Here is a 25848-nt window from a genome sequence, read left to right as displayed (position 1 = left end):
TGGGTTTGTAGGCTTGATGCTGAATTAGGGTCTTCAGTTAGGGACTGAGAAGTCACTGCTTTCAGTTTTGAATATACACTTACCTGTAGCTTACCCACAGATGCAGGTGTAGAGGCTGGAGAAACCCCTGTTGCCCGTCATCTACTTCAGTCACAGCCAGAGCCCGAGACTCTTGTACTAAGCATGGTTGGTGTTCCCGCCCATCCTCCACAGCCTAGTGTTACCCATCTCCAAGGCCGTTGTAATCTGATTAATTGCCATTTTTTAGAAAAGAGAAGTTTGATTCTGTATCTTGTGAACTCTGAACCCATCTTTCTTCTACACTTGCCCCTCCAGTTAGCTAGCTGACCTTAATGTACACATTATATCCATCTCCAGACTGATGTTTCAGTTAGGTCCCAAGATTTATTTTTCATTAATAGAAGAACACAGAAAACACAGGATTGTGGGGCCATCGGGATGCTAAAGTCACAGTGCCACAATAGCATGGATGTTATCTTGTGTGTGAATACCCAAGTTTCTGTATACTTACTTTATCATTGCCAGGCTTATATAGTCAGGTTTCTTGAACTTGCTATCTTACTATTCTGGTTGTTTCTCTTTCAGTCACAGTACAAGAGTCACTTTGTTGCCGCCAGTTTAAGCAACCAGAAGTCTGGAAGTTCTGCTGCTGGAGCAAGTGGATGGACAAGTGCAGGAAGCTTGAATTCTGTTCCAACTAATTCATCCCAGCAGGGCCATAACAGTCCTGACAGCCCCATTGCCAGTGCCACCAAGGGCATCCCAGGCTTTGGCAACACTGGGAACCTCAGCAGTGCCCCAGTGACCTACCCTACTGCTGGAGCTCAGGGGGTCAACAACACAGCTTCAGGAAATAACAGCCGAGAAGGGACTGGGGGTGGCAATGGGAAGAGAGAGAGATACACTGATAACCGGGGTGGCAGCCGTCATAGTCATGGAGAGAGTGGCAGTGGCAGTCGGCATGGTGATAGCCCACGTCACGGAGATGGTGGTCGCCATGGAGAGGGATACCGCTACCCAGAAAGCAGCAGCCGTCATGCTGATGGCCATCGTCATGGGGAGAACAGACATGGAGGTGGAGGCCGACATGGGGAGAGCCGAGGTGCAAATGATGGTCGGAATGGTGAAAGCAGGAAAGAAGGTTGTAACCGTGAGAGCAGGATGGACCCCAAGGTGGACAGCAGCAAGATGGACAAAATGGACAGCAAGACAGATAAGACAGCTGATGGTTTTGCTGTCCCTGAGCCTCCCAAGCGCAAGAAAAGTCGATGGGACAGTTAGATGGTATGTGCTGAAGTGTGAAATCAATTGTCTTTAATTTTATTTTTAGAAAGGTTTTTGGTAACTAGGTGTCTCAGGGCTGGGTTGGGGCCCAAGGTATAAGGGCCCCCTGCCCTTAGTGGATAGCTGGAGCTTGGAGACATTACCCCTTCGTCTGGGTCATTTTTCAGATGCTTTCTTAGGAAGCTGCTTTAGTCCTTGGAAGCAGTGAGAGCTGGGAAGCTGCTTTTGGCTCTGGGTGAGTTATGAGGGTCAGATGAGGATACCTTCGAAGAAAGGGCCTTATGGGGTACAAAACTCACTCTCGGTTTGTATCACATGTAGTGTATATTTTTTACCAAAATGTCACCTTATAAACATAAGTAATATTCTTTGTCTTAGCTATGTGGCCAGGCAGTCCCTTTTAGGAGTTGGCTTCTGCAAACCTGATCCTTTGAGAAGTTAGGGATATTTGCGAAGTACTTTGGTACTTCCAGACTTTTGCAGGAAAGGAAAGTATCTGGTTCTAAATGGGAGTCGAGGCTCAGGTTCCCCAGCTGAGACAGGAAAAGGCAGCCTGCTTTACCCAGAGTCGCTACTATTGAAGGGGGAAAGATGATCCTAAAAACGGTCGCTCTAGGTCTGAAGTGTTGCTAAATTTAAAAAAATAAAAACCCAACAACAGCTTTTAACTGTCTATTTTATTGTATTTTTTTTTTAACTTGGCACAATGGTAGAAAAATCTTTTGCTGAAATGATTTTGATGATTTTTGTTCGATCTTGTTTATAAAAGAAATATACATACTTTGAATTTTGTGACTTTGTGACGGTTTCTTTAAGATGTTCATTCCTTTCTGCTTGCTCTAGTAAATGTTTTACTACTGGGACCTATGGATTGTTTGTCATTTCTACTTCATGAGTCAGTATACGTTAAATATAACTTAGAACAGTGTAGCACAGGAGTTACCACTTAATGGGAACTGAACTGTTAGAAAGGACATCTGTCACCATGGTTTTATTCAAAAGAAGATGGAAGACTAGAGGCCTTTTTACCCAGGAACAGACTAAAATGAATGCCACCCCAACACTGAACCTCCCCTCATGATTTAAAAAGGTATAACCTTTCATCTAGTACCCCTCATTCTTCATGGAAGGGTTGGGGGCGTGTTACAGCACTGACACGACATTGCAGCAGTGCTTTGACAGGAGACCTTCAGGCAAAGGATCTCCTCACCGCTAGGGACCACCATGAGCGCTCTAGGTCCCCACCTCACTGTCTTCTCAAGTGACTGCAATGCAAGCAAGGGTAGGGCTGGTACCATGGAGGCCAGATTGTCCATTCGCCGCCTGCTCAGAGGCCCCGTGTGGCTCTGCTCACTTCCGCCTGCTTTTTTTCTTCTGCTCCTTTCGTTGCTGCGCTCTTTGGTCCTTCTTCATCCTTGAGTCTACCACCTTGAAGTGACCTCTGACTCCAGCTGGCCGGCGCACTTTGCGGCCCACACCTTTTTTGGCTACAACATAGGTGACTTGGCGTTTCTCCTTGCCCAGCCCAGCCTTTTTGTAGAGACTGTAAATGGAAGAAACAGGTTAGAAGCTTTCTGCCACTCTTTAACCATGTACCTTTGTGGGTGACCTGCCCCCATTACCTTCGAAGTTGTGCCACTTTCTCTCGTTCTGAGATGTCCACCGTGTTCACCACAGCTTCTGCCTTCTTTTTGGTTTGCTCCAGCTTCTTCAGCATCTGTATGGGGACCTCGGTCAGGCTGACTTCCCCACCTCTGTCCCACCCACCTCTCATCTCAGGCAGCCCCACTACTTACCCTCCGTTTCTTTCTGGCTTTAGCCTCAGCCACTTTCTTGATGGGCCGCGCGTTGATTTCCCGCCAGCGTTTCCGGTAATGCTCCACCTCCTTCTTGTCAATAGGCAATTGCCGTATCCTGTGCTGCTTTTCCTCCTGCACAAACCAGTCTGGAAGCTCCCCCTCATCCTCATTAAATGTATACCTAGGCAGAGAGGACACCAGCCCTAATGACTACTCCAGGCTTTCTAGAGAAGAAACTACCACTTACCCACCCCACCCTAGGCCACTTCTCAGGATTTTCTGGTCCCCTTACCGGCTGAAGGAGTTGTCTATGAGGTCTCGCTTGGCCTTTTTGGAAGAGGCGATAATAGCACCTAAAGCAAGGCCTTCAGGGTCCAGTATCCGATGTTTCACTAGAGAGGGATGGAAAAAAGTCCAAGCTTGATCCCACACTGAAACTTCCGTTGTCTCCTCCCATTCCGCTGAGTGCAGACCCACTCACCTGGGTCCTCGATAGGCACTATTTCAAACCCATCATCATCTGACTTAAGCCCACGGCTTCTCTTCTTACGGTGGCGTGGTTCCCGACTGCGGAAGGGGGGAGGACCGTGCGTGAATGCTCCACCGTTCCCCACCCCACTCAGACCCGCTCCTGCCTCTCTTCGACCTTGGTTCTTACTTAAAACTGCTTGGGAAGCTTCTGAAAATCCTGCTACCTGAAAACCACTAAAATCAGAACCATCAGTATTTTTAAAGTTCTTTATTTATAGCCAAGGTTGAAATTTTCCAAAACTTAGAGAAATGGTTAGAACCTCTGCTGCTGCTTCATCCCTTCTCCCATCAGCTGCAACCACTCACCTCTCTCCGTCCTCGCTGCTGCTGCTGTCACTGTCTGAGCTGTCATCTCTTTCTTCCACCCCAGGGCCAGTGGCAGCCTCTGTCCCCGATGGAGTCTCTGCCTCTTTAGGGGCCTCATCCTGGCACCGGGGAGGTTTTCTCTCAGTCTTCAAATTGGAAGGTGGTGGTGGTGGTGGTGGTGGTTGAGGCGGTTGAGGCTGCCCCTTCCGACGGCTCTCGTTCAACAGCTGGGCCTGACTTATCTCCAGGGCCTCATCAGCATCATCCTCAATCCCACTGAAGCTGTCCTGTCATGGGGATTGGAATCTTCAGCCACCTTTCTTCCTGCGAATGCCAATTCCCTGTCTGGGCCCCCAGCCTCCTCTTACCTTTGAGAACCACAGGTTGGCTTGTTCTTCCTGCAGGACCGCCTTTTCCTCCAGTGGTACCAGCAGTGGATTCTCCTCTTCCTCCTCCTCTTTTTTATCATCTACAAATCGTACCCTGTAGGCCCAAGGAAAGTGGGTGGAGGGTCAGTGCCCGGGTGAACTTGCTCAACATCCCACTCCCTCTGGCAGTACCTGCCACCAGCTCTGCTTCAGGACTCAAGTTGAGGGGGTCGGCATTCCCTCCTGCACACGGCAACCCCCACCTTACCGCCTTTGGTCTTTTAGACTCTGAGGTCCTCTGACTCCTGCCAGCTCCTCTGGATCTAGGTCACTGTCCAGGGATGCGTCATCATCATCCTCAGTATCCGATACATAGATGTCATCTCTTGGCAGATCGGACAGAAACGTGTCTGCGGCACTCATGTCCCCTTGTGTTACCTCCTTTAACAACTAAAGTTTGACAGAAACAGATTAAGGGTACTCAGAAGGGACATAGTGCTTTTTTCCTGTGTCCATTATCTTAGTTTGTCCTCAGCAACATCAGGACATAGGCTGTGGCATATATGCTTTACAGACAGAGAATTGATGGGTAGGGCTGTTTAAAACTTCCCATTCCAGACGAGGTCACTGATCTGTCCCACGCAGCTATCTTGTAGCAGAAATAGGTTTATGGAAAAGTACCCCACAGCCTATACAGAATCAAATCTTAAAATGTTCTAAAACTGGTTTTTCTTTAAAAAGTTGCTCTCAGAAGGCACCTTATCACCTTCTGGAAATAATACAATTTACATTTTGTTTCCATTGAATTAAGGTACCCAGGTAACATACATCTTTTCTTATTCCCAAACTCTGGTAGGTAGGTTCTATTATTCTCTTTTACAGATATGGGAACTGTGGCAAAGAACAGACAAGTGGTAGTCTGCTCCAGGACCACTACGCTCCACTGCCTCTCCCGTACAGCAGATGACCTGGTTTCCATTCCCACACAAAAGCCACGAAAGCTGCTTTTGCTTGTGGCACTGCTTTTATTAGGAAGAGCAGAGTCTCCAGTACTCAGCAGAAAGCACCATCCAGTAGCCACAGGCACCAAGGTGCTAACTTGGTCTCACTGAAGAACGATGTTCCCCTAAGGGAAACCTTCCATCACTCGCGCTGGTAACCCAGGTACCTTGACTGTATCTACTATAACCTTGCTTCTTGCAGAATGCCTCTTAGTTCTGTTCTTCTGTATCATATATCATGTATGTGCATACACGCAATAACCTAGTTCTATAAGGATAAATTTGTATCACGCTCATGAGTTTTTCTAATTTCGTTATGTTAGGTGTCTGTTCCTTCCTGGCCTTTGAGACACAGGGCTCTCATTTTTCCCCAGTCTCCCCTCACTGAGTCATGTACATACTTTTGAGTAAAGACAGAAACCATGTACCATGATCATGCAGCACATTAAGAAAAAAAGATCTGATCCCCACTCCCCTTCCAAATGCCCAAACAGATCCTCCCATCTTCGCAGTCTGTGCCAGCCCTGCCTCACCTGGTGACCTCGGATGGTGCGCAGGGAGAACATGCCAGTCTCCCCTTCATCTGCGATAGAAACTCCAGGAAGATCCATCTTTAGCTCCACACGCTCCCGCTGCTTTCTCTGCTCACGCAGCAGCTTCTTTTTCTTTCTGAGGAGTCAATTTAAGGAATTTGAAAAACCTGCCTAGCTCTGAAGATCCCCATCCACGCCTTCATTCTCTTCTCCCACCTCCGCATGCTAACAACTCTGCGGGGGGTGGAGGTTCACCAACTTCCTCCCCAGGCCCCCTCACCTCTTTAATTCTGCCACCTCCTGGGCCTTCATCTCTGCCAGGGTCCGATTCAGTTGTTCTTCCTCTTCCTCCTCCTCAGAGGGCTGCCTCACGGTCCCAGCTGTTGACTCCTCCTCACCTTCTTCCTCTTCCTCTCCCGAGCTGAGGCTGACAAAACAGTCCGAGGAGTTTGGTCATTTTCCCAGGCACTTTCCCCTAGCACCCAGTCGACACCTACCCTGCTTTATTTCGTTCCCCCTCACCTGATATCCAGTGCCTTTGCTTGCTCCTTTAGCTTCTTGGCCACATGTCGCCGAAGCTTTGTTCTCCAGTTCAGTAGAGACCTGCCACAGAAATACGATTGACACTCTCTCCCTCTTTGTCCCTACCTCCTCTGTTTTAGGCCCACCCCCCAAATTTCACATTCGAGTCACATAAAGCCTAGGGCTCAGGTCCCCACCCCAAATTTCTACTTTAGCAACATCCTGTTACCAGAAATACAAAGTCATGGCCTTCAGATGCCTTTCTCTGCTTTTGAGGCTCCTGGCACCTACACCCACCCCTACTGCATACCTAAGCTCCTTGCGCCCCAGCACTTTGATATCCTGACAGCTCATTCGTATATCCTCAGTGGTAGCTGGATGCTGCGCCAACTCTTCATCATCTAACGAGATCTGTTGGGAGGAGGAAAAAGAAACAGTTAAAGTTTTCACACCACGTTTCTGGGGCTCCCTTATACCTCTCAAGTGTAGGAACTCACTTCACTGGCTTTGGAGAGGAAGTCAACAGGGTTGGCAGCTCGGAGGAAGTCAGTGACTGAGGTGCGGTGATAGAGAGTGAGGTCGCCCTCGGCATAGCCTTCAGCCTTAGAGAAGGAAATAAAGGTTGAGCAGTCCCTTCTGGGGTGTCTGTATGACCCACCAGGCCCAATCTCCCCAGAGTTTTTGGACTTGAGAGTGGCCATGTTCCCCAAACACACCTTTGGTTTCTTCTTCGTCACCAATTCAGTAACAGTCTTGGCCTGGACTTCGACCTCCTTGAAGGCAAATTTGGGGTCAAAAAACTTATTGTCAACCTTGTCAGGAGCCAGGAACCCTAGGATGATAGCACATATAAGAAAGTGTGCTTTGGTGGTTGGGAGACTAAGTCAAGAGAAAGAATGGAGTGGTGCATACCCTGGCAGACTACAAAGATTTCTGCAGACTCATGGCGAGAGGCTTGGGGCTTGGTGGCCTGGACATGGCGAAACAGCTGCTGAAAGATCCATAGTAGGGGCTGATAGTCACGGGAACGGAAAACCTTTGTGATGAAGCAGCCTCCACGGGCCAGAAAATCACAAGCCAGACGCAGAGCCATCAGTGTCAAATGGGCTGTGAGAGAGAGACAGTTAGCGGTGGACCTCTGCAGCCTAAAAGGGCATACCCATCTCCCCCTCATCTCCATGCCCCCGACTCCTGGCACCTTGTGAGTAAGCATCATGGACCCAGCTAGCCCCAACGTTGGGGGCCCCGTCGTTGAGCACAACATCAACTTTCCAGGTCTTCAGCTCCTTCCTCAAGGCCTACAGAGAAGCGGAGGGGGGTTGGGGGCGGTTATGGCAACAGAAACACAGGAATGGCTATAAGTGGAATCCCTGATTCAGCCATTTGTCTACCCAGTCATTTGCTGAGTGTCCACCATGGGCCAAATACTGTGCCAAGCACAGGGAACACGATGATAAATAAAAATAACATGTCCGTTTTCTTCTTGGAGCTTACTCTACTATAAACCCACTGTAAAGGATTTCACTGATATCTCTGTGCTTCTTCAACTTCCAAACACCTCATTCCTGACCAAATAAAAGCTGGAGTGGACAGAAGGCATATCCCAGGCTTACAGACCATCATGCAGGCATTGCTCAAAGCATGGTAAACAGGAAAAATCTTGCTACCAGAAGATTTGGGTGGGAAGAGGCACAGAAGTGGATGTCTGCATATAAAGGGAAGAAATAAAGGTGACAGAAAGAGAGATTCCTATCACCTGCCTACAGCGTTCTGTTGTGATGTCCTCCTGGAGTGTTACCACATTGGGAATAGGTTTGATTGGAACCAAGTCCACACCTGGAAAAAAACAGATCAGAATACTGCCTCAAGCAAGAAGAAAAGAAATGTACAACACAATACCTCATATCCCCCACCCCTAAAAAACCTGAGAGAGCCACCTGTCACTCACCCACAATAAGGCTGGATACAGGCATAAACTTGGCAGCCACCTGCAGCCTATAAAAGAAACAAAGATTAAAATATCCAGGACTGGCCCTTCCTCTCCCACCTCCGGGTGTTTGGAGCCCTGCCAAGTGCAGTGGCCAGAGCATGCATGTCCTCTGGACATGTTCCAAACTTTTTCTCTGCAGCGTATTTGCTGGGGAGTATAGAAATTAAGGTTGGTGTTATTGTATTCCTCCCTCTCCCAATGAAACTCTACCATCCAAGGCCAAAACCCCAAAAGAGGCCACCAAAAGTGACAGATGCCGGTTGTTACGCACCATCCCCCTGGCGCAGCACACAGGTCCAGCAAGGCTCTGGCTTTCTGCAGGAACTGAAAGCGGCGATTCAGCTGAATCAGTTTGAAAGCAGAGCGGGAACGATAACCTGGGGGCGATGACAAAATTGTAAGTCCGCAGAGTGCTCCCCCAGCGAGATTTCTTGGGAAAAGAAACTCAGTATTCGGTAAGGAGACGAATCCCACAAGGTCGCTCGTTCGCTACCTCGCGGGAGGCCTGAACCTTGACTCACCTGTCTCCTTCGCTAAGTGATAGAACTTGTCTCGCCGGCTCTTCCCGACTTTGCCCTTCTTGCCCATGGTAGATCGAGAGTGTCACTCAGTCTGAGAAGAAAGTAGAAATTGGAACGTCTCTTCCCCGAGCACTAGATGCCGCTTTCCGTTCCCCGCTTACCGTAGTGATCACTCTCTACACTTTTCCCAACACGACTTAACACCACCCAGTGCCGTTTTCAACACTTTTGGAGCAGCACATGGAGGCAGCAAACTACTTCCGCTTCCGCTTGCGTCGCTTGCGTCCCCGGCTCTAAGTTTTCCGCCATTTTGAGTGTGGCCTCAAAAAAACATATTTCCTCTATTCTCTGTTGGCGGACCTTATAAGTTGGAAGGTGGGACCAAGAGAGCAGATTACTTACACTAAAACCGAGTTTCTAGAGGGCAACATTTAGGAGTTCTGTGACCTTGTCGCCCCATTCCGAAGCTCCTGACCTCACTTAGGCCTCCTCCTATCATGGCCCCTGTTATTTGTTATCGTCTCTCCGCATACCCCGCCCATTGACCCGGAACTCTTCTCTACCCCGGTCTTCGGGCTCCACGCCTCTGCTTTCTGAGCCTGCGTGCCAAGCCGGCTCGGGAGCCCGCGGCGCAGGGAAAATGGCGCTTGACGGACCAGAGCAGGTACGGCGGCGTCAGCGGCCGGGCGGGGACTGGGGCTGGATGCGGAGCAGGCATGATCTGAGGTGGGCCGCTGGCCTGACCAAGAGGGTCGGGTGGGTTAGGTGTGTTGGAGGTGGGTGAACTAATCTAGGTTGGGCCCTGCCTGGGACCGGATCTGCTGTGTCAGCGCCGCCCCGACAGGTCAGGGCAGGGCCAGGAGAGGACACAGTGGAAGCGGAGTGATGGGAGTGGGAACGCGCCTGTCTGCGAGTCGCAGGAGACAGGGCACTCGTCCTTAGTGGCTCCGCCTGTGGTAATGACACTTTCGGTAGGTATAGCACCAGACTCGGTACAAAGCGCTCCCGCGTGTATCGTCTCTTGATCCTCCTGAAAGTCTTCAGAGGTAGTCGGCATCCACATTCTGCTTTTAGTTTAGTCCTGGTAGAAGTGGAGGGTTCTGAAGAAATGGAATGAGTAGAACCCCAGTCTTAAAACCGGAAGGTCCAAGCTGGTAGTGGCTTTATCCCTTGAATGGTTATAGCCTGTTTAATAATTACACTGTGTCTTCAGATGGAGCTGGAAGAGGGGAAGGCAGGCAGTGGACTCCGCCAATATTATCTATCCAAGATTGAAGAACTCCAGGTGAGGACGGACTCCAGAAGTCCAGAGGGAGCTAGAAGGGGGATGAAGGGTTGATGGAGCAGATTTCTACAAATCCATATAATTCCACTGGGGGCGCAGTGGAAGAATAGTTTGTTATACATATTCAAGAGTCAAACAGAAAAGGTACCCGTAGCCAAAGGCCATTCCTTTTGCAAGAAGCCTGATTGAGAGAGTTTCCAATAAAAGGAACAATACAGGGTCAGGAGATGAGATTTATCAGAGAGGGTTTGGAACAGAGTGAGAATGTAAGGGAAGACAGAATTGAAGAATCTGACAAATGCCGATTCCATGAGACTGAATGAAATTGGGTGACCCAGGTCTCTAACCTAAAGACGGGGGCAGGGACCATAGACATAAGGAAAATAGCTAACACATATTGCATGGAGGAAAGCCACAGGGGAAATATCTTATCTCTAGGTATATTTGTAGGTATTATATTTGGTTTACCATTTTTGAAATGCACCTATGTGTGATTTTATTTGTTCCTCACAACAGTCCTGAAAAGAGCAAAGTAGGTGATGCTGTGCCCACTTGCAGTTTGGTAGCACAACTAGACCTTTCCTTAGCTTTACCTGGCTGTTAACTGGCAACAAGGGGACTAGAAATTAGGCTTCTGACTCAAAAGTTAGTTATCTTCTTACTGCAACATGTTGATATGCCGCCCTGTAAGAAATTAACTATGTAAGACAGCTGCAACTTTTCTCCATTGAGGTTTGTTATTCCTGGACTAATGTTAGACAAGTGGCATTTTTTGATGGATGCTCTAGGCTCCAGAGGACAGGCCAGGGTCTTTAAAATCATATTGGAGAATCTAAAACGACATGTGGATGCCCTGTGCTCATCTCACTCAGCTCATACCAGCCTCTGAAGGTCTTGGCCAGGATTTTAACCTCCTGTTTCCTGCCCTTTGTTTCTTGTTCTCCATAGCTGATTGTGAATGATAAGAGCCAGAATCTCCGGAGGCTGCAGGCACAGAGGAATGAGCTTAATGCAAAAGGTGAGGGGAGAAAAATGGGAAGGCTGCATAGAGGCAGTCAGTCAGAGGTCTGACTGTTCAAATCTCCCTGAATTGAGTTTTCACATTGGTGCTTTTTCCTCTCAGTCCACGGTGATACTCTGCATTATTAAATAGTTCGCATGTGCATCTCACCCAACCCCATCGCAACCTTCTTGAAAACATGACTTTTGACTTTCTTTTTGTGGCCTTCCCTTCACAATTTCACAGTGCTGCTTCGTTCATGCATATTCAGTTGAGATGTAGGGGAGAGACACCAAAGAAGCTGGGTGACCGCTCTGTCTGTTTTCCATTCTAGTTCGCCTACTGCGGGAGGAGCTACAGCTGCTGCAGGAACAGGGCTCCTATGTGGGGGAAGTGGTCCGGGCCATGGATAAGAAGAAAGTGTTGGTTAAGGTAAAGGCGGCATGACCCAGGGACCACCTACTGCGTTCATAGACCTTTCTGTGTAGTCTTGGCAAGAACACTGTTCCGTCGTCTTATTCAAGGACTCTTGGATCTTCCTGGGTGAGGTTGGTGATTTGGTGGCTATCGGGGAAGGTCATGAGCACTTGTTTCTTTAGGTACATCCTGAGGGCAAGTTTGTCGTAGATGTGGACAAGAACATTGACATCAACGATGTGAGTGTAGCAGGTTGAGGTGGGAGGTTGGGGTCAGCTCACTACACCACATTCCTGAAACTCTCCCATCACCCAGGTGACACCCAATTGCCGGGTGGCTCTGAGAAATGATAGCTACACTCTGCACAAGATCCTGCCCAATAAGGTAGACCCACTGGTGTCGCTGATGATGGTGGAGAAGGTGCCAGATTCAACTTATGAGATGATTGGTGGACTGGACAAGCAGATCAAGGAGATCAAAGAAGTCATCGAGCTACCCGTTAAGCATCCTGAGCTCTTTGAAGCGCTGGGCATTGCACAGCCCAAGGTGAGAAGCAGGGCTTCTGTGGGAGGGCCCTGCTGTTCCTGTATGCTTCCTGCCCCGGGCGACTGAGTACGGACCCTCCCTCTGAAGAGGCACTGTGGTGGGTGGGATGTAAGCTCCAGAAGGGACCTTAATGTTCATTTTTTGTATCCCTGAGTGTCTAAGCATGGGGTATGTCAGAGCGAGCACTCAGTAAATGTTCATTGAATGAAATGTGGGGCTGGCTTTCTGCCGAGTCCTGATGTTGTTCTCTAGGGAGTGCTGCTGTATGGACCCCCAGGCACTGGGAAGACATTGTTGGCCCGGGCTGTGGCTCATCATACAGACTGTACCTTTATTCGTGTCTCTGGCTCTGAACTGGTACAGAAATTCATCGGGGAAGGTAACTGCTGCTATAAACATGAAAAGCAAGTGGCAGTGAGGGGGTGGAGGTGAGGGTAGAGAGTTCCTCAGCTCCTTAATGCCAGCTTGGCCTCAACACAGGGGCAAGAATGGTGAGAGAGCTGTTTGTCATGGCACGAGAACATGCTCCATCTATCATCTTCATGGATGAAATCGACTCCATTGGTTCCTCACGGCTGGAGGGGGGTTCTGGAGGAGATAGTGAAGTGCAGCGCACAATGCTGGAGTTGCTCAACCAGCTGGATGGCTTTGAGGCCACCAAGAATATCAAGGTAAGGTGGTGCCTGTAGGATGAGCCAAGGGTAGGCCCCAGGTGAAATGTGGCCTGAGGAAGGAGCTTAGCTGATACCATGCCCTTTCTCCACTCAGGTTATCATGGCTACTAATAGGATTGATATCCTAGACTCAGCTTTGCTTCGCCCAGGGCGCATCGACAGGAAAATTGAATTCCCACCCCCTAATGAGGAGGTTTGTGATGGGCAGTGCTGGGAGTGGCTGTGGCTGTGGGGGTAGGTGTTGGGGCTCAGGTTTTTCCTCCTCCGTTGCTAGGCTCGGCTGGACATTTTGAAGATCCATTCTCGAAAAATGAACCTGACCCGGGGGATCAACCTGAGAAAAATTGCTGAGCTCATGCCAGGAGCATCAGGGGCTGAAGTGAAGGTAAGTAGAGTGCCCAAGGGAATGGAGGCAGAGGCAGGAAGCTCTGGATTCAAGGGCACACCAATAGGCTTTGTCTTCCTTTCCCTGCTCAGGGTGTATGCACTGAAGCTGGCATGTATGCCTTGCGGGAACGGAGAGTCCATGTCACCCAGGAGGACTTTGAGATGGCAGTAGCCAAGGTACAGGCCTCCCTCTTTTCTGCCTTTGTTGATGGTGGCTCTGGAACAGAGGGGATAGGGCCTCCATTCACCCAGTTTATAACTTAATGTTCTCTTTCTCCAGGTCATGCAGAAGGATAGTGAGAAAAACATGTCCATCAAGAAGCTGTGGAAGTAAGGTGGATTTCTCTTATGTGGATCCCTCAAATAAAGCTCTGCAGGAGAAGCCCTTTGGGACTTCAGTCTGTTAATGAGTGGCTGCACTGTTCAATGACCAGGTCTGGGTACCACCAATAAAGAAGAATTTATTTGTAAATTTCCAAACATGCCAGAAGTGGCACTTGCCAAGCCCTAGGGCCACCCTCCTTCCCAAGCTGCAAAGGGACACAAGAGTTCTCTCCATCTCCCGCTGCCTTCCACGAACCTCAGGTCATGCCAGGGAACTCGAGTGTGCCTTTCCTCTAGGAGGCTTTACCGCCCTGGGCCCAAGAGTTGGGTGGCAGCCCTCTGACGTCCCAGGAGATGATGGCGGCCAGAGCCGCTTGCATAGATTGAGGAAAGAAAATAAGGAAGGAAGCACCAAATAGGGCTCCCTGAAAAACCCCAACTTACCCCTGTACAAAAAAGTGGCTCCCGCATAGAAAAACCTGCTCCCCAAATAGTGCAAATACCCAAAGGAAAGGAAAAAACCAGCAGCAAGGCTGGGCTGGTAGGAATGGCAAAGAACTTTGGTTTAGAAAGGCTAGGAAGTGTGAGCTGTGCCCCTCTTCCTTGCCCAGCTCCCCAGAGCCAGCTCTGACACTTGCCCCAAAAGGGAATCTGTAAACAAGCAAAGCCAGGGGCCTTTGGTTCTGAAAAGGTTCTATTACAATGTTGAAGCACTCAGCCTCCAGCAGTCCTACTCGGGCCTGCCTGCAGGGGGCAGAGGAGGCATCTGTTGTGAACCCAATTAAAGCCAACACGGAAAGGAAACAATAAGGCTTACGGAACCAAGCAACAAGAAATCCTATCGCTACCTTTAAGAAACTAAAGCTGGGGAAGCAGAGGGTGACAGGAGACACCCTCCACCCCATCCATATCCTACTTGTCTGCAGCCCCAGATCACGGTCCCTCCCAGTCTGAGGAGGAGACAGCTCCAGAGCTAGGAAGAAAGGAAGGAATTCCTGAGCAGTTAGGTCAGGCGTATTCCAAGCACCTGTTCCAGTTCCTGCCTTCGCTGCTGCACCTAGAGAAAGGGGAGACCAGCAGCTCAGGCCTCTGCTGCTCACCAGCACAGGAGAGCAAACAGGGCAGAACCTCACCTTGGCAAAGATGTGCCTCCCCACCGCTTCTTGGGCCCAGGGCTGGTGGTAGAAAGCAGCTCGTCTCTCCTCTTCAGGATTCCCAATCACATCAGTGATGATCTGCAAAGGGCCATGAGGAAAGCTGGAGCATAATTCACACCCCTGAGCCAACCTGCCCTTGGAGCCGAATAGTGATGGCAAAACCATCCAGAGCTTAACATGGGATCAACCCCAGAAGAGAGGACCACACCTTGAGGTCTCGGCGCTGGGAACGGAGCCATTCCTGGATGAAGTCCTGGGGGTCAGTGCTAAAGCTAAGCATGAAATCCCTCTGGGTCTTCAGCTGGTTGATGGACTCAATGGTCTCATGGATCTGGGGAAAGGGGTACATGTGTCAGACTGGCCCCTACCCCTGGGGGGTATTTTTCTAGTCCTAACTCCAAAGGACTTGTACAGAAATCCCATCCCAAGGTGCTACATGTATGGGAATGCCTGACAGAGCTTTCCCACCCCCATCTTGGGCCCCAGAGGAGGTTGGGGAGACAGAAGGGCCCACCTTGACATCAAGGGAGGCAATCTCTTGCTGATTGGTGGTAGAAGCCAGAAAGTTGCTCATCTGGGCCTTGAGTGGGTCGTCCACCTCCACATCAATGTCATAACAGGCTGTCTTCTTCTGGTCGTTAGGATCCACACTATAGGCAACACACAGAAGGGTGAGCACACAGATGTATGCATTCCACCCACCTGGGCCAAACCTGCTGCTTTTCTTTGGCTCAAGCCAAAGGCAAATTGCTTAGAAGAGCATTCCCATCCCCCTCTTCCCATTTACCTAATGACATGGTTGATGACAATGGGGTCTGGATGCTGCAGCAACCCGGCCAGCTTCATGGGAATCTCAGAGAAACGGAGTCGGCCACAACTGAAGATCTGGAGAGTACCAAAGATGCCTTTGAGGGCACAGGAGGAAGTGGATCATCCCAGGGTCAGTGTGAAGAATGTAGCTAAGAACTAGCCCAGTGGGCTCTGGAACAGCAGGCAAGGTGGGCTGCAAGACTAGAGGAGGGTGGCATCCCAGCTAACCTGGCGGAAGTAACGGTTGCAGTTGATGTACTCGCGCTCATGCCCGTCCTGCAGCTGATTGTGTTTGATGTAAAGCCACAGGGCCTGCATGATGGCGGCCCTCGTCTGTGTGTGCACTCCCAGCAGCCTTGCTAGTCGAGGGTCCAACTTGTACTGGGGAGGCTAAAGATTGACAAGAGGAGGGGTTCTTGTGAAAAAAATCAAAGAATAGGACAGGAAGGGTTTATAATAGGAACCTGCTCCCATCCCCTAGATGAGTCCCTGTGACCCCAGCTATGGCCCCAGGGCGTTTGTCACCTGATGATCCAGCATAAGCAGGAGGGTGCACTTGACGTTGAGGTCTCCAGGCCGTTTCACCTGGAAGCCATCTGTCTCCTGGGTGGTGGGCATCCGGTGCCACTGGCAGGGAGGAGGGAAGCCAAGCTCATCACCAATGGGGTGGGCATAAACATACACACCTGGCTCTTCAAGGCGACCAAGGCCATTCCTCTGTCCAGCCTACATGTCAGCCTGTGCTCCCATGCCCCAGGTTCACTCTCACCTCCACCAGGTGGTTGTCAGGCCCGTACAGTTCCTTGTCCAGCTCAATGACGAGGCTCTTAAAGAATGAAGAGAACTTCCTCTTCTGTTTGCTAGGCTGGGGATGGAAAGGGTGAGATGGGAGTGCTGCTGAACTCTCAAACCTAAGTTATGCTAAGCCCCCGAAAAAGAATACTGTTTCAGCCCTGAGGTTCAGGGTGCTGAGGGTTCTTGGGCCCCGAAAGAAGTAGGGAAAGGGAGACTGGAGGCAGCCCCACTGCTAGACCATAAAGGGCTGTGAATCAGAAAGGAGTACCTTCTTCAAGATACTGTACTGAGGTGGCGGGGCATGGCATCACCTCAACAGTTTTACTGTAAAAGGGAAATTTGAACAACAAAAATAAAAAATCTAAAACTTCAAAATTTGGGAAGACACTTTACTGCCATCTGCAGGAAAACTGTTGTAGTAATCACACAAATCTCCAACCTCTAAATGGCTTAAGAGCTGTGCAAACCATGACAAGCACTGCCCTCTCCCTCAGGCAGGACCTCTCTAGAAATGCCCAAGTGTCTGGCCCCCGTCTTAAACCGACACAGGCCACCTCCCCTCCAGCCACCTCCTTCCCCAACTCACATCATCCAGCAGTTTTCCCTCCACTCGGAGTTCCCAGGAAGCCACCTTGTCCCCCGCTGAGGTTCCAGCAGGGGTCCCTGTGGTTCCTGCAGTGTCACCTTCTGCCTTGCTGGGGCTGAATGTATTGGAAATATAGATCCGCAACTTTCGTTTTTGCTAAAGAGAGAAAGACAACGAACTAGAGGTGGACCAACATGTTGGAAAACAACGCTATCCGATCTTCCCATTTTAACTCAGCATCAATATCGAGTGGTGACTACAGGCACTAGGAATCGGGAGTAGGAAATCTGGCCTGGCCTGCAAAGACCTCACAATTTTATCAGGGGAGAGAGATGTGCCACCGACAGTTCCAACACAGTGGGATCAGTGGTGTGACAGAGGGACATACAGAGTGCTGGCAGGTAAATCAGAAGCCTCTGGCTCATATTTTAAATGAAACTCAAACACCCATCATGGGCCCAAAATATTCTCATCTTCTGGTAAGCCTTCACCATGCAGGGGACTGTTCTAGATTATTATTTTTAAAAAATAAAAATAAAAAGCTCCTCTAAGGATGGGGAAGGAGATAGGAACTACCCTCGTCCATCCTCTAGTCTTGCCTTTCGGACTTCTGACCACAATCGACATGATCTACATTTTAAATCATGACCCAGGATCCACACACATCTATATAAATATCTGAAACAAAAATGTCATGAAATAATACCTTTACTACTATGGTAGGTGCTTTACTGTGAAGAATTACTATAATTTCTATTTTATATTTTGTTGAAAACATGCTAGCCCCTCCACATTAAACTGAGTTTTTGCTCCACAAATGGGCTGCATCCTGCAGCATGAAAAAGCCTGCTTAGCCCATCGCAGACATTTGCTGGTCCACTGGAAAACCAGGCCAGGGAGAGGCAGAGAAGCTTGGAAGGTCTGGAAATGATGAGGGCTGCACACACCGTCAGAGGCTTTTTGATGGCTTCCTGGATCTCCATCCGCTTGCGAGCAATGGTCTGGTCCAGCTTCCGCTCAAAAGCCAAGAGATCCATGTACGCCTGAGACTCTGGGACAAGCTCCCTAATCTGGACGAAGGGAAAAGGAATTCATCAGCTTGTTTGAGCTGCAGCTCTGGCTCCTTCCTCCTCCATGGCAGGGTTGGGGGAGACTGATTCCACCCACAGCCAACCAGCCACTGGCTGGGCCTCCTAGACCCCCTCCCAACATACTCACTCGCTGAGGTAGAACCTTATCTGCCATCTTCCTCCTCTTTAACCTGGGGAAGACAGAAGCCCACTTAAGAGGTCAATGGTCCAAAGGACCTGCCCCCATCCATCCCTCCAGTCCCAGGACCCACCCCCAAGAGAGTCTGGAGTCTTCCTCAGTCATCGCAGTTCTTAGGACAAAAAGAAACCCTTTGTTACCACTAGGGCCGTGCGAGGTAGGACAGGAGAAAACGAACAGTCTTACCCCCGGCGCTGGGTGGGCATCGGGGGCTGGGCCTGGGGCACAAGCAGGCGTTTTCGGAATGGGTCCATCATGGTGGGTGGCATGCCAGGTCGAAGTGGAGCAGCCGCGCCAAATGGGGGAGCCGTAGGGGGTCCCACCTGCAAGCCAGCCATGGGCATCCGGCTCCCTGGTGACATGCCAGGCCGCTGGGGGAAGTGAGCCAACGGGGGTGCATAGGTCAGCGGCAGTGCCCTATGGGGCCCATAGCCCACTCCCTCCATCTCTCTCCTCAGCCAGGTCCAACCAGCGAGAGTGCCAGGAACAAAGGGGAGCAGGCGCCTGACAGCAGAAGTGTAAACCACACCTGCCCCACCCCCTTCAACTGCCATGGCAGCGGTGCCAGCGAATGAGGCCTGCATAGCCCAGGGTGTGGGAGGAGAATCCTGCCTGCAGAGAGAAGGGCCTGGGAGAGTTTTTCAGGGCCCAATGCCACCTGTCATCCCCAGCAGGCTACTCCCTGCTCCCTGGGACCAGCCAGCTTCAAGATACTCCTGAGGTCCTCAGATGGTCCTACCAAGCACTCCCATCCTTCTCCTTGCGACTTGAGGGAGAAGCACAGCACAGGAGGCCCGGGGGCAGTGGGCTGTGGTGTGATATGAGCAGGCTGACCAGGCAGAGCCCCAACACCCATCCTCTATTGACAGCCTGGTAGTGTGACTGAGGGGAGAAAAGCAGTGCAATGGTCTGGCAAGCCCATCAGGCAACGGCACCACAGGTGAGCAAGCTGCAATAATATGGCTTAGTGCATGTTCCTATTGGTGGGGGTGGCCGCAGTCAGAGTACAGAGACCATCTGGTCCCCATATGGCCCCTACTTACAGCCCAGAACTGGACCCTTCTCTCATCTCCCTGCTGCCCAGCCACTAAGCCTTATGCTAGAAGATCCCAAATGGGAAGCTGTGGCTCCTGGGTGACTTGTGGGAGAGAGAGCAGCTGGCCACTGGACTCTGCCCGTGGTCCACGCACCACCTGGCTCAACTCAGCCCTCATAATCCCAGCTGGAGCACGGAGATAAGATTATCCTGGGATGCAAGGATCAGAGTCATAGGGTCAGCAGAGAAATCTGGGTGACAGAAATGGCTTCTTTAAAAGCCTGCAGAAGTATTTTCCAAAGAGTTCCAGCTCCCCAACATTTCCGTAGAGCCCATCTGGGAGCAACCTCCGCACCCCCACCCCCCTTCCACATGGCTGCTGTCTGCAAGGCCTGTTTGGCAGCTCTGCCTTGCACACACTGTCCCTGGCAACTTCACAGGGCTGGCCCCAGGGCCCAGATTATGCAACCAGCACAAACAGCCAACCAAGCTGGGTTGGTTGGGGACTCGCACCAAATCAAAGGCCCCCTGCCCCAGCATCATAGGGATAAGATTCTTCTCCCACCTTTTCATCTGGTATGAAACCCATGTTCTCGCCACAAAGGGTTAAATTCTTGACCAGATGCAAAGATGGAGAAACATGACCCAGAGATGTAGAGAAGAGGAAAGGAAAAGTAGGATGGGAAGGAAGTATTTGGGAGAATGGAGAGTTAAACGTGAGGGGCTCTGGGGCCTCAAGAGTCCTGCCACAAGGCTCTTCATCAGGGAGAGATTTATCTGAGATGTTGAAAGGCAAGAGACAGACTGTTTCTCGGGCTTAATGAGCCACGGCCAGAGAGTACAGAAAAAAAGTCAGTGTGGCCACAGCTGTGAGCCCAGTCTCCAGATATCCTAGACTTGAGCTTTTTCCACCCAGAGCCTGATCCAAAGAGGAGGAACAACTGAAGCAGTGAAGCCTGCAGGGTGTGAGCAAGGGCTCTGCGGTCCCCACGAAGCTACTCACGAGGGAGTTCACAGAACCACCAGGCCACCTCCTCTCCTAGGCAGGTGCTCTGGTAACAGGAAGTCCCAAGACAAGGCGGCACAAGCAGGCCTGGAACAGGCCCCTCCCAGACATCTGTTCCAGACTTCCCAGGCGCAGAGCTCCCAGTGCGCACCCGGGGCCCCAGGCTTCATCAAAGAGGGGGAAGGGGCCCAGGGAAGACTGCTTACAGTTCATTAAGTCCCAGCTTGGCCTTGCCAAACTCCACACCTGGGCTTTGAAACACCAGTGGCTCTCCTTCTTTCAAAAAACAACCCAAGGGTTAAAAAAAGAAAAAAGAACACAGCTCAGAACTCTCAGGCTCCTTAACTTCCCACCTGCAGCAGGGTCCAGTGCCCTGAACCCCAAAAGTATGCAGTGACCTCCTCTCCCTTTAGCCTAGCACCAGCCCACATCCTAAGCTTTACCCCCTACCTCCGCAGGAGACTGGGCCTGAAGCTGCCACCTCCAGAGAACACACTCTGTCCCGCCTCAAAGCCTGTGGCCCTGGTGCTACTGGTGGCTGGGCCTAAGGGCCTGGAAGGAGAACAAATCCCTCCATATGTAGAAAATATTTTGAACTCTCTGAAGTGAACCCAGCGATCTGTGTTTTGTTTTGTGTTGTTTTGCTTTTTCTTGTTTTCTTTAAGCTCCTCATCTGTGAGCTTGCCTGTGATCCACAGCCAGAACCACTGTGTGGAGGGAGGTGGCTCATCACTTCCCTTCTCTCAATAGGCTCCCCTATTTGCCCAACCTGGGCCCTGACATGCCCTGAAATCCTTGCTCTTCCAGCTCATCTCACGCACCCTAACAGAGAGGAAACCCTCTGCTCCTCGGCTCTCAAGTCCCTTCTCCTCAAGTCACAACTAGACTTGGAAAGAGGCCGAGCAGGATCCTCCCCAAACTCAGGCAAAGAGAACTGGGTCCTCCCTCTCCCAATCTACCTTTCTGCCTCTCCTTGGAAAAGGAGGAGAAGGCCATGAGAAGCTGGTGAGATGGGAAGCCCAGGAAAACAGAGGCTCAGTGCCTTCTCCATGTTCCTCATCCTTGTTTCCACCCCCAGTAGCTCACGGCTGCCCAGCCGGCCTGCTCGGCCTTGCCATTGGCCCAAGGCCACTCCCTACAAGTTGTTGTGGAATCCACCTTCTCCGGGGCTTTCCCCACAGCACTTTTCCAATGAGTTGCAAGCTGAGGAAAAAATAGAGAGGCTCCTATCCATTCCTTAGATCCTTCGGAGGCCAAAGGTCCACAGGAGGTTGCCAGACCAGGTCTCGGCTAGCTGGCCCCTGGGTTGGAATGACTGATGCAGGCATCCTTCCCTGACACCTTGGGCTCATGAATCCCCAAGGGGGAGAGCAAGATGAGAAAGATGACCCCAGTCTGTCTCTGCCAATACCCTGACCCTTTGTTTTTTAGAGAGAGGAGGGAGAATGAGTAGTAAAGGAATAGTCACTGTCCCCAGTTGGGCATCTCTTTGGAAAGTGAAGGCCCAGAGCTCCTGGCGGGGGAACATGTATACTCCACTCCAGGCTGTGAATGAGTACCAGTCCATGGCCTATTAGGAACCGGAATGTAAGCGGCAGGCAAGCAAGCGAAGCTCCCCAGCGCTAGCATCACCACCTCAGCTCCACCTCACATCATCCGGCATTAGATTCTCACAGGAGCACCAGTCCCTGATGCCAAAAAGGTTGGGGACCGCTGCCCTACTCTATGGGGATGGATTTCTGGGACCTCTACCTGGAGACATGAGAGAACATAGGAAGCTCCAGCTTTCTTCCTTCCAACTTGCTGGAAGCCAGTGTCAAATGCTAGGCCCATGAATTGGCATTGTTAGAACCTAAAGGCTAAATAAAAGTGAAGAAGAGGCAGGAAAAAAGGATGGGCAAAATTCCCAAGAGTCTGGGACAACCAGAAACAATGGACTGGGAGACTGATGAGCTCCTCCAGCAGTCAGGCTGAGTTCCTCACACAGGGACCAAGTCTCTGCCTCTCAACGGCCTTTGAAGCTGCAACCTGAGAAGCTTTCTTCGAAGCCAAACCCCGAAGAGGTCAGGACAGAACCCTTTGAAGCAACTTTCACAGGCTCCTCCAGCCCCATAGCAGCAGGACTCAGTGGAGTCTCTCTGCTCCTCCAGACTAATCAACTCCTGGACACTGTGACACCAGGCAAAGAGCCAAGAAGAGAGTCTGCCCAGAATGGGCTAGGCTGTCCTCCTTCTTCAGGCCTGGCCACCACTGTCTCTGGACTAACCCAGAGTCATCCCATGCAAGGACTCCTGGGCCTGACCCAGAAGGAGACTCTCCACTGCACAGGCTGGAATCCCCTTGCCCTATCCTAGGCCTCCCATGCCCGTGGGAAGCCAGGCCCTTCTTCCTCCTCATTAGCAGCTGGGAGCCATCTCAGACACGCTTGAACTCTGCCAGTTCTCAACTAGAAAAAACAGAGCAGACTTGGAATGAGACCAAGGCCAATGCGGGGTAACCCTGGTTTCTTAGTGAGGGCTCTTTTCCAAAACTTTCTGATTATTTCCCAGGACCCCCTACTCTATAATCTGCACTAGAGCTCTCAACCGACCCGCCCACAACTCCTCCATCTCTCAGGTTCTCAGAAGCCCCCGAAACGCTCCCAACTGTTTCAAACCCTCCACCCGAGTTGCTCTTAACCTCTTCTCCAAGTCTTCCACCACCAACTCGCCGATTTCGAGGGTCCCTGGCCTTATCCTCCACATTGTCTCCAGCGCTCCACACGCAGGGCCCCTGTGCCCTCAGTCTAGGAGGCGGCCCCAGGAACCCCTCTGCCCCTGCCGCCCGCATGCTCGCGGCGAAACCGCCCATCCGTCCTCCTCACCTGGTACTGTGCCGCAGGGCCCGCGGGGCCCATGGGGCGGAAGGCTGCGGCCCCGGGGCCCCCCACGCCTCCAGCCGGTCCGGGACCCCGGAGCGCCGGTCCGGGCAGCATGCCCGGGCCCGCTGGCGGAGGCGGCGCTCCCAAAGCCGCGGCCACCGCGCCGCCGCCGGGGCTCAGCGGGGGCAGCGGGAACCCGCCCGCGCCACGGCCGGACATCGCTCCGTCCCGTCCGAGGGTACCGTAATCCGGACTCCGGGCTCCGCACAGAGTCCGCTCCGCGCTCCGCGCTCCGGGACTTTCCGATCTAAATTCCGGGTTCTGGGGGTTTGTTGATCCGGGTTCCGGGATTTCCTAATCCAAGTTCGCGAGTTCCTCACGGACCAAGTTTGGGGCAGAGCCGATCCTGATTCCGGTCCTGCCCGGGAAATCCTGGATCCGGGATCTACTACGGGCCTTCCTGCCGCCCCCGGCCTCCGGAGGTTTGGCCGCCTGAGTCCAGTTAACCCAGAGGCGGCAACTAACTCCCTGCTCCGCCCAGCCCCGCCCAGTCCTGGGCCCCGCTTCTGCACAGCTGCCCAATGCCAAGATGCCTCCTCAAATCCCGCCCCTCGCGAGGCCCGCCCCTAACAGGCACCGCCCCTAACTGCCAGCCCCAGAGCCCCTCCCATGTCCCTTGGGCCGGCCCATCGCGGGAAGGGCGGGGGCGGAAGCTGCTCAAGGAAACGCCGAGCTAGGCGCGGGGTCAGAGGTCGAAGGTCACCTAGGGTTTCAGCAGTGAAAACTAGAGATTTGCTGAGCTCTCCCAGGTGTAGTCGACTCGTCGAGGTCCCTAGCCACGCTCCTTGAAATAGTTTTGTTAAGTCTCCTCTTTCCATTTTCAGCATTAAAGACAGCTTAGATCAGAACCCACCAACCTGACGTACTTTCAAAGTCCATCTTGGTGGCTCAGAGCTGCCAAGGGACATGGGCTGCCCCAGACCCTATCCAGCTATGTTAAGGGCTGACTTAGCCAAACGCCAGAGTTTTTATCGCATATTTTTAACGAGGCTCTGCCTCACTTTAAGGAAGCCTAGTACTTTACTCCATAGGAAATGTTTCTAGGCGAAGGAACTTTGCGTTATGAGCAAACGCAAATACGATCTTTCTCTAAGATTTATAGCACTTAATTTTCAAAACTTAAATACCTTTTCAGCAACCACTGTTCTCTATCAGAAAGTACTCAAAATAAAGTTCTTCAACTATGCCTGGAAGCCTACACTCTTGGTAGTCTGGGGTATTCTTCTCATGACACCAGTGCTTCTTAAACTTTAATGAGCATAAGGAACATCTGCGGCTCTTATTAAAAATTTGGATTATGACTCAGTGGGCCTTGGGACTGGGGTAGGGCCCAAGATTCTGTGCTTCTAACAAGCTCCCAAGTGATGCTACTGCTATTCAGACAACACTTTGGGGAAGCCAAGATAGAGACTTATATAAAGCCTCTGCTTTATGTTTTCACCCTCAACCAAGTCTTGCACCATAGCACCCCAGATACTTCCTGCTGCTGCTTTCCTTTCTTTTGGTCTCAGAGATCCCTCTCCTCTTTCTCCCTAAAAATGGGTTATCTGCCAGTCTGGGAACAGACCACTGGAAGTGTTAAAGTCCTGAACCGGGGCCTTTCCCCACCCTGCAAGGTGGATAAAGAATTCACGATAAAGCAGTTAATGTCCCTTTCAACCCTCTCAAGCTCTAGAGCAACAGTAGTTCTAAAAGCAGTAAGGGCAAATCCTCTGAGAAGCTATTCCAAAACAGGCCTGCCAGCCACTCCTCAATTCCTACTCTCACTCATTCTCATTCTCTCTCTCTCGCTCTCGCTCTCTCCTTCTCCCCATTATCTCTCATTGCAATGACTCCCAGTATTATATTTTAAAAATAAGACTCCCACGGTAATTCTGATACAACCCTGCTTGTAGAGACTCTTTACTTTAGAAGAGAGTCTACCTAATAAGTGCATTTAAAGACAGATAAAACAGTTAAATGTAATTAACTATTATCTCTTGCTTAAAACCCTCCTCAGCTCCCATTGCTTTTAAGTTGAATGTCACGCTCTCTCCCACGACACCTAAGGTTCTGCAGGGCCTGTCTCCTGCTTACCTCCTTGGGCTCATTTTAAATCACTGCTCTTGGCTCTCTAAGAGTCAGTCCAGAGGTTCTCCTAGCAATTTCCAAAACTGCTAAGCCCCTTCCCACCTCAGAACTTCTCTTCCCCCAGCTCTTAACTTTTCTGCTATCTCCCCTTATTACTTCCCACCAAGTGATTATCACAATATGCAATTACTTGTTTATGTGTACACTTGTTTACTGTCTGATCTGGGTCCCTCACTAAAATATAAACTCTTATGAAGGCAGGAAGTTTTTTTTTTTTTAATTGAGGTGAGATTCACAATACATAAAATTAACCATTTTAAAGTAAACAATTCAGTGGCATTTAGTACATTCACACTGTTGTGTAATCACTGTCATAACTAGTTCTAAAATATTTTCATCACCCCAAAGGAAAATCCCATACCCATCAAGCAGTTGCTTCCCATTACCCCCACCTCCTAATTCCTGGTACCCATTCTGATTATTTATTACCTGTTCTGATTATTTCATATAAGTGGAATCTTATGTGGCTTTTGTGTCTGGAGATGGGATCTGGTACTTCACTTTGGGACAATTCAGGACCTTGTGAAAAGAGAACACTAAGTTAACGCTGAAGAATCCATAGAGATGGGGGGAGGGAAGGCCATTCCCATTGCTACCCTCAAAGGATTAGTGAAGACTTCTTTGAGGAGG

The 25848-nt window shown here is 50.8% G+C and overlaps 4 protein-coding genes across 7 annotated transcripts in view; 2 read left to right on the top strand and 2 right to left on the bottom strand.

The window, feature by feature from the left end:
- The window catches only part of DDX42 (DEAD-box helicase 42), a 29531-nt gene extending 27363 nt beyond the window's left edge, over nt 1-2168 (top strand). The window contains exon 18 of one of the 2 annotated variants that reach the window (XM_011368534.2): nt 607-2168. In XM_011368534.2, coding sequence (XP_011366836.1) covers nt 607-1302 — 696 coding nt within the window. In that variant the 3' untranslated portion in view covers nt 1303-2168. The remainder of the gene's footprint in view (nt 1-606) is intronic. The other variant, XM_023535637.1, reaches the window with a different exon arrangement.
- FTSJ3 (FtsJ RNA methyltransferase homolog 3) lies at nt 1965-9387 on the bottom strand. 2 transcript variants are annotated; one of them, XM_011368537.2, is made up of 21 exons: nt 9279-9387; nt 8877-8967; nt 8627-8732; nt 8314-8360; nt 8122-8201; nt 7564-7663; nt 7278-7472; nt 7082-7197; nt 6863-6967; nt 6676-6776; nt 6366-6446; nt 6124-6270; nt 5844-5979; nt 4578-4759; nt 4310-4424; nt 3942-4228; nt 3586-3671; nt 3397-3496; nt 3102-3285; nt 2928-3022; nt 1965-2848 (listed from the first exon to the last, which is right to left on the bottom strand). In XM_011368537.2, exons 2-21 carry the CDS (start codon nt 8941-8943, stop codon nt 2656-2658), a joined length of 2523 nt encoding a protein of 840 aa, XP_011366839.1. In that variant the 5' UTR covers nt 8944-8967; nt 9279-9387; the 3' UTR covers nt 1965-2655. The 2 variants fall into 2 exon arrangements, with proteins under 2 accessions (XP_011366839.1, XP_011366838.1); XM_011368536.2 differs by lacking the exon at nt 9279-9387 and adding an exon at nt 9038-9179.
- Nucleotides 9388-9396: 9 nt separating this feature from the next.
- Nucleotides 9397-13592, top strand: PSMC5 (proteasome 26S subunit, ATPase 5). 2 transcript variants are annotated; one of them, XM_011368532.2, is made up of 12 exons: nt 9397-9540; nt 10090-10161; nt 11110-11179; nt 11496-11593; nt 11761-11817; nt 11894-12124; nt 12377-12503; nt 12605-12795; nt 12893-12991; nt 13073-13183; nt 13276-13362; nt 13466-13592. In XM_011368532.2, the coding sequence occupies exons 1-12, from the start codon at nt 9517-9519 to the stop codon at nt 13517-13519; spliced, it is 1221 nt and encodes a 406-aa protein (XP_011366834.1). In that variant the 5' UTR covers nt 9397-9516; the 3' UTR covers nt 13520-13592. The 2 variants fall into 2 exon arrangements, with proteins under 2 accessions (XP_011366834.1, XP_011366835.1); XM_011368533.2 differs by lacking the exon at nt 9397-9540 and adding an exon at nt 9755-9847.
- A 34-nt stretch (nt 13593-13626) lies between these two features.
- Nucleotides 13627-23568, bottom strand: SMARCD2 (SWI/SNF related, matrix associated, actin dependent regulator of chromatin, subfamily d, member 2). Its single transcript, XM_011368531.2, has 13 exons — nt 23032-23568; nt 18313-18497; nt 18076-18118; nt 17805-17927; nt 16858-17013; nt 16246-16341; nt 16002-16103; nt 15705-15866; nt 15454-15551; nt 15181-15316; nt 14875-14997; nt 14643-14744; nt 13627-14566 (listed from the first exon to the last, which is right to left on the bottom strand). The coding sequence occupies exons 1-13, from the start codon at nt 23245-23247 to the stop codon at nt 14513-14515; spliced, it is 1596 nt and encodes a 531-aa protein (XP_011366833.1). The 5' UTR covers nt 23248-23568; the 3' UTR covers nt 13627-14512.
- Between the last annotated feature and the right edge of the window lie 2280 nt (nt 23569-25848).

The sequence above is a fragment of the Pteropus vampyrus genome, unplaced genomic scaffold, assembly GCF_000151845.1.
Source record: "Pteropus vampyrus isolate Shadow unplaced genomic scaffold, Pvam_2.0 Scaffold143, whole genome shotgun sequence".
In the NCBI taxonomy this organism is placed as follows: Eukaryota; Metazoa; Chordata; class Mammalia; order Chiroptera; family Pteropodidae; genus Pteropus; species Pteropus vampyrus.
This window is presented reverse-complemented; position numbering and strand designations above follow the sequence as displayed.

What these genes read in the sequence shown, in the direction of transcription:
- FTSJ3 (XM_011368537.2), bottom strand. Translation starts at nt 8,943, where the DNA reads ATGGGCAAGAAGGGCAAAGTCGGGAAGAGCCGGCGAGACAAGTTCTAT. An exon ending in GAGGTGGCAGAATTAAAGAG is followed by an intron (nt 5,980 to 6,123) that starts GTGAGGGGGCCT and finishes TTGACTCCTCAG; the next exon opens with AAAGAAAAAGAAGCTGCTGC. An exon ending in CCAACCTGTGGTTCTCAAAG is followed by an intron (nt 4,229 to 4,309) that starts GTAAGAGGAGGC and finishes TCCCCATGACAG; the next exon opens with GACAGCTTCAGTGGGATTGA.
- PSMC5 (XM_011368532.2), top strand. Translation starts at nt 9,517, where the DNA reads ATGGCGCTTGACGGACCAGAGCAG. An exon ending in CGCTTGACGGACCAGAGCAG is followed by an intron (nt 9,541 to 10,089) that starts GTACGGCGGCGT and finishes CTGTGTCTTCAG; the next exon opens with ATGGAGCTGGAAGAGGGGAA. An exon ending in AGGCCACCAAGAATATCAAG is followed by an intron (nt 12,796 to 12,892) that starts GTAAGGTGGTGC and finishes TTCTCCACTCAG; the next exon opens with GTTATCATGGCTACTAATAG.
- SMARCD2 (XM_011368531.2), bottom strand. Translation starts at nt 23,247, where the DNA reads ATGTCCGGCCGTGGCGCGGGCGGGTTCCCGCTGCCCCCGCTGAGCCCC. An exon ending in GCAACCGTTACTTCCGCCAG is followed by an intron (nt 15,552 to 15,704) that starts GTTAGCTGGGAT and finishes GGTACTCTCCAG; the next exon opens with ATCTTCAGTTGTGGCCGACT. An exon ending in CCCAGCGCCGAGACCTCAAG is followed by an intron (nt 14,745 to 14,874) that starts GTGTGGTCCTCT and finishes GGCCCTTTGCAG; the next exon opens with ATCATCACTGATGTGATTGG.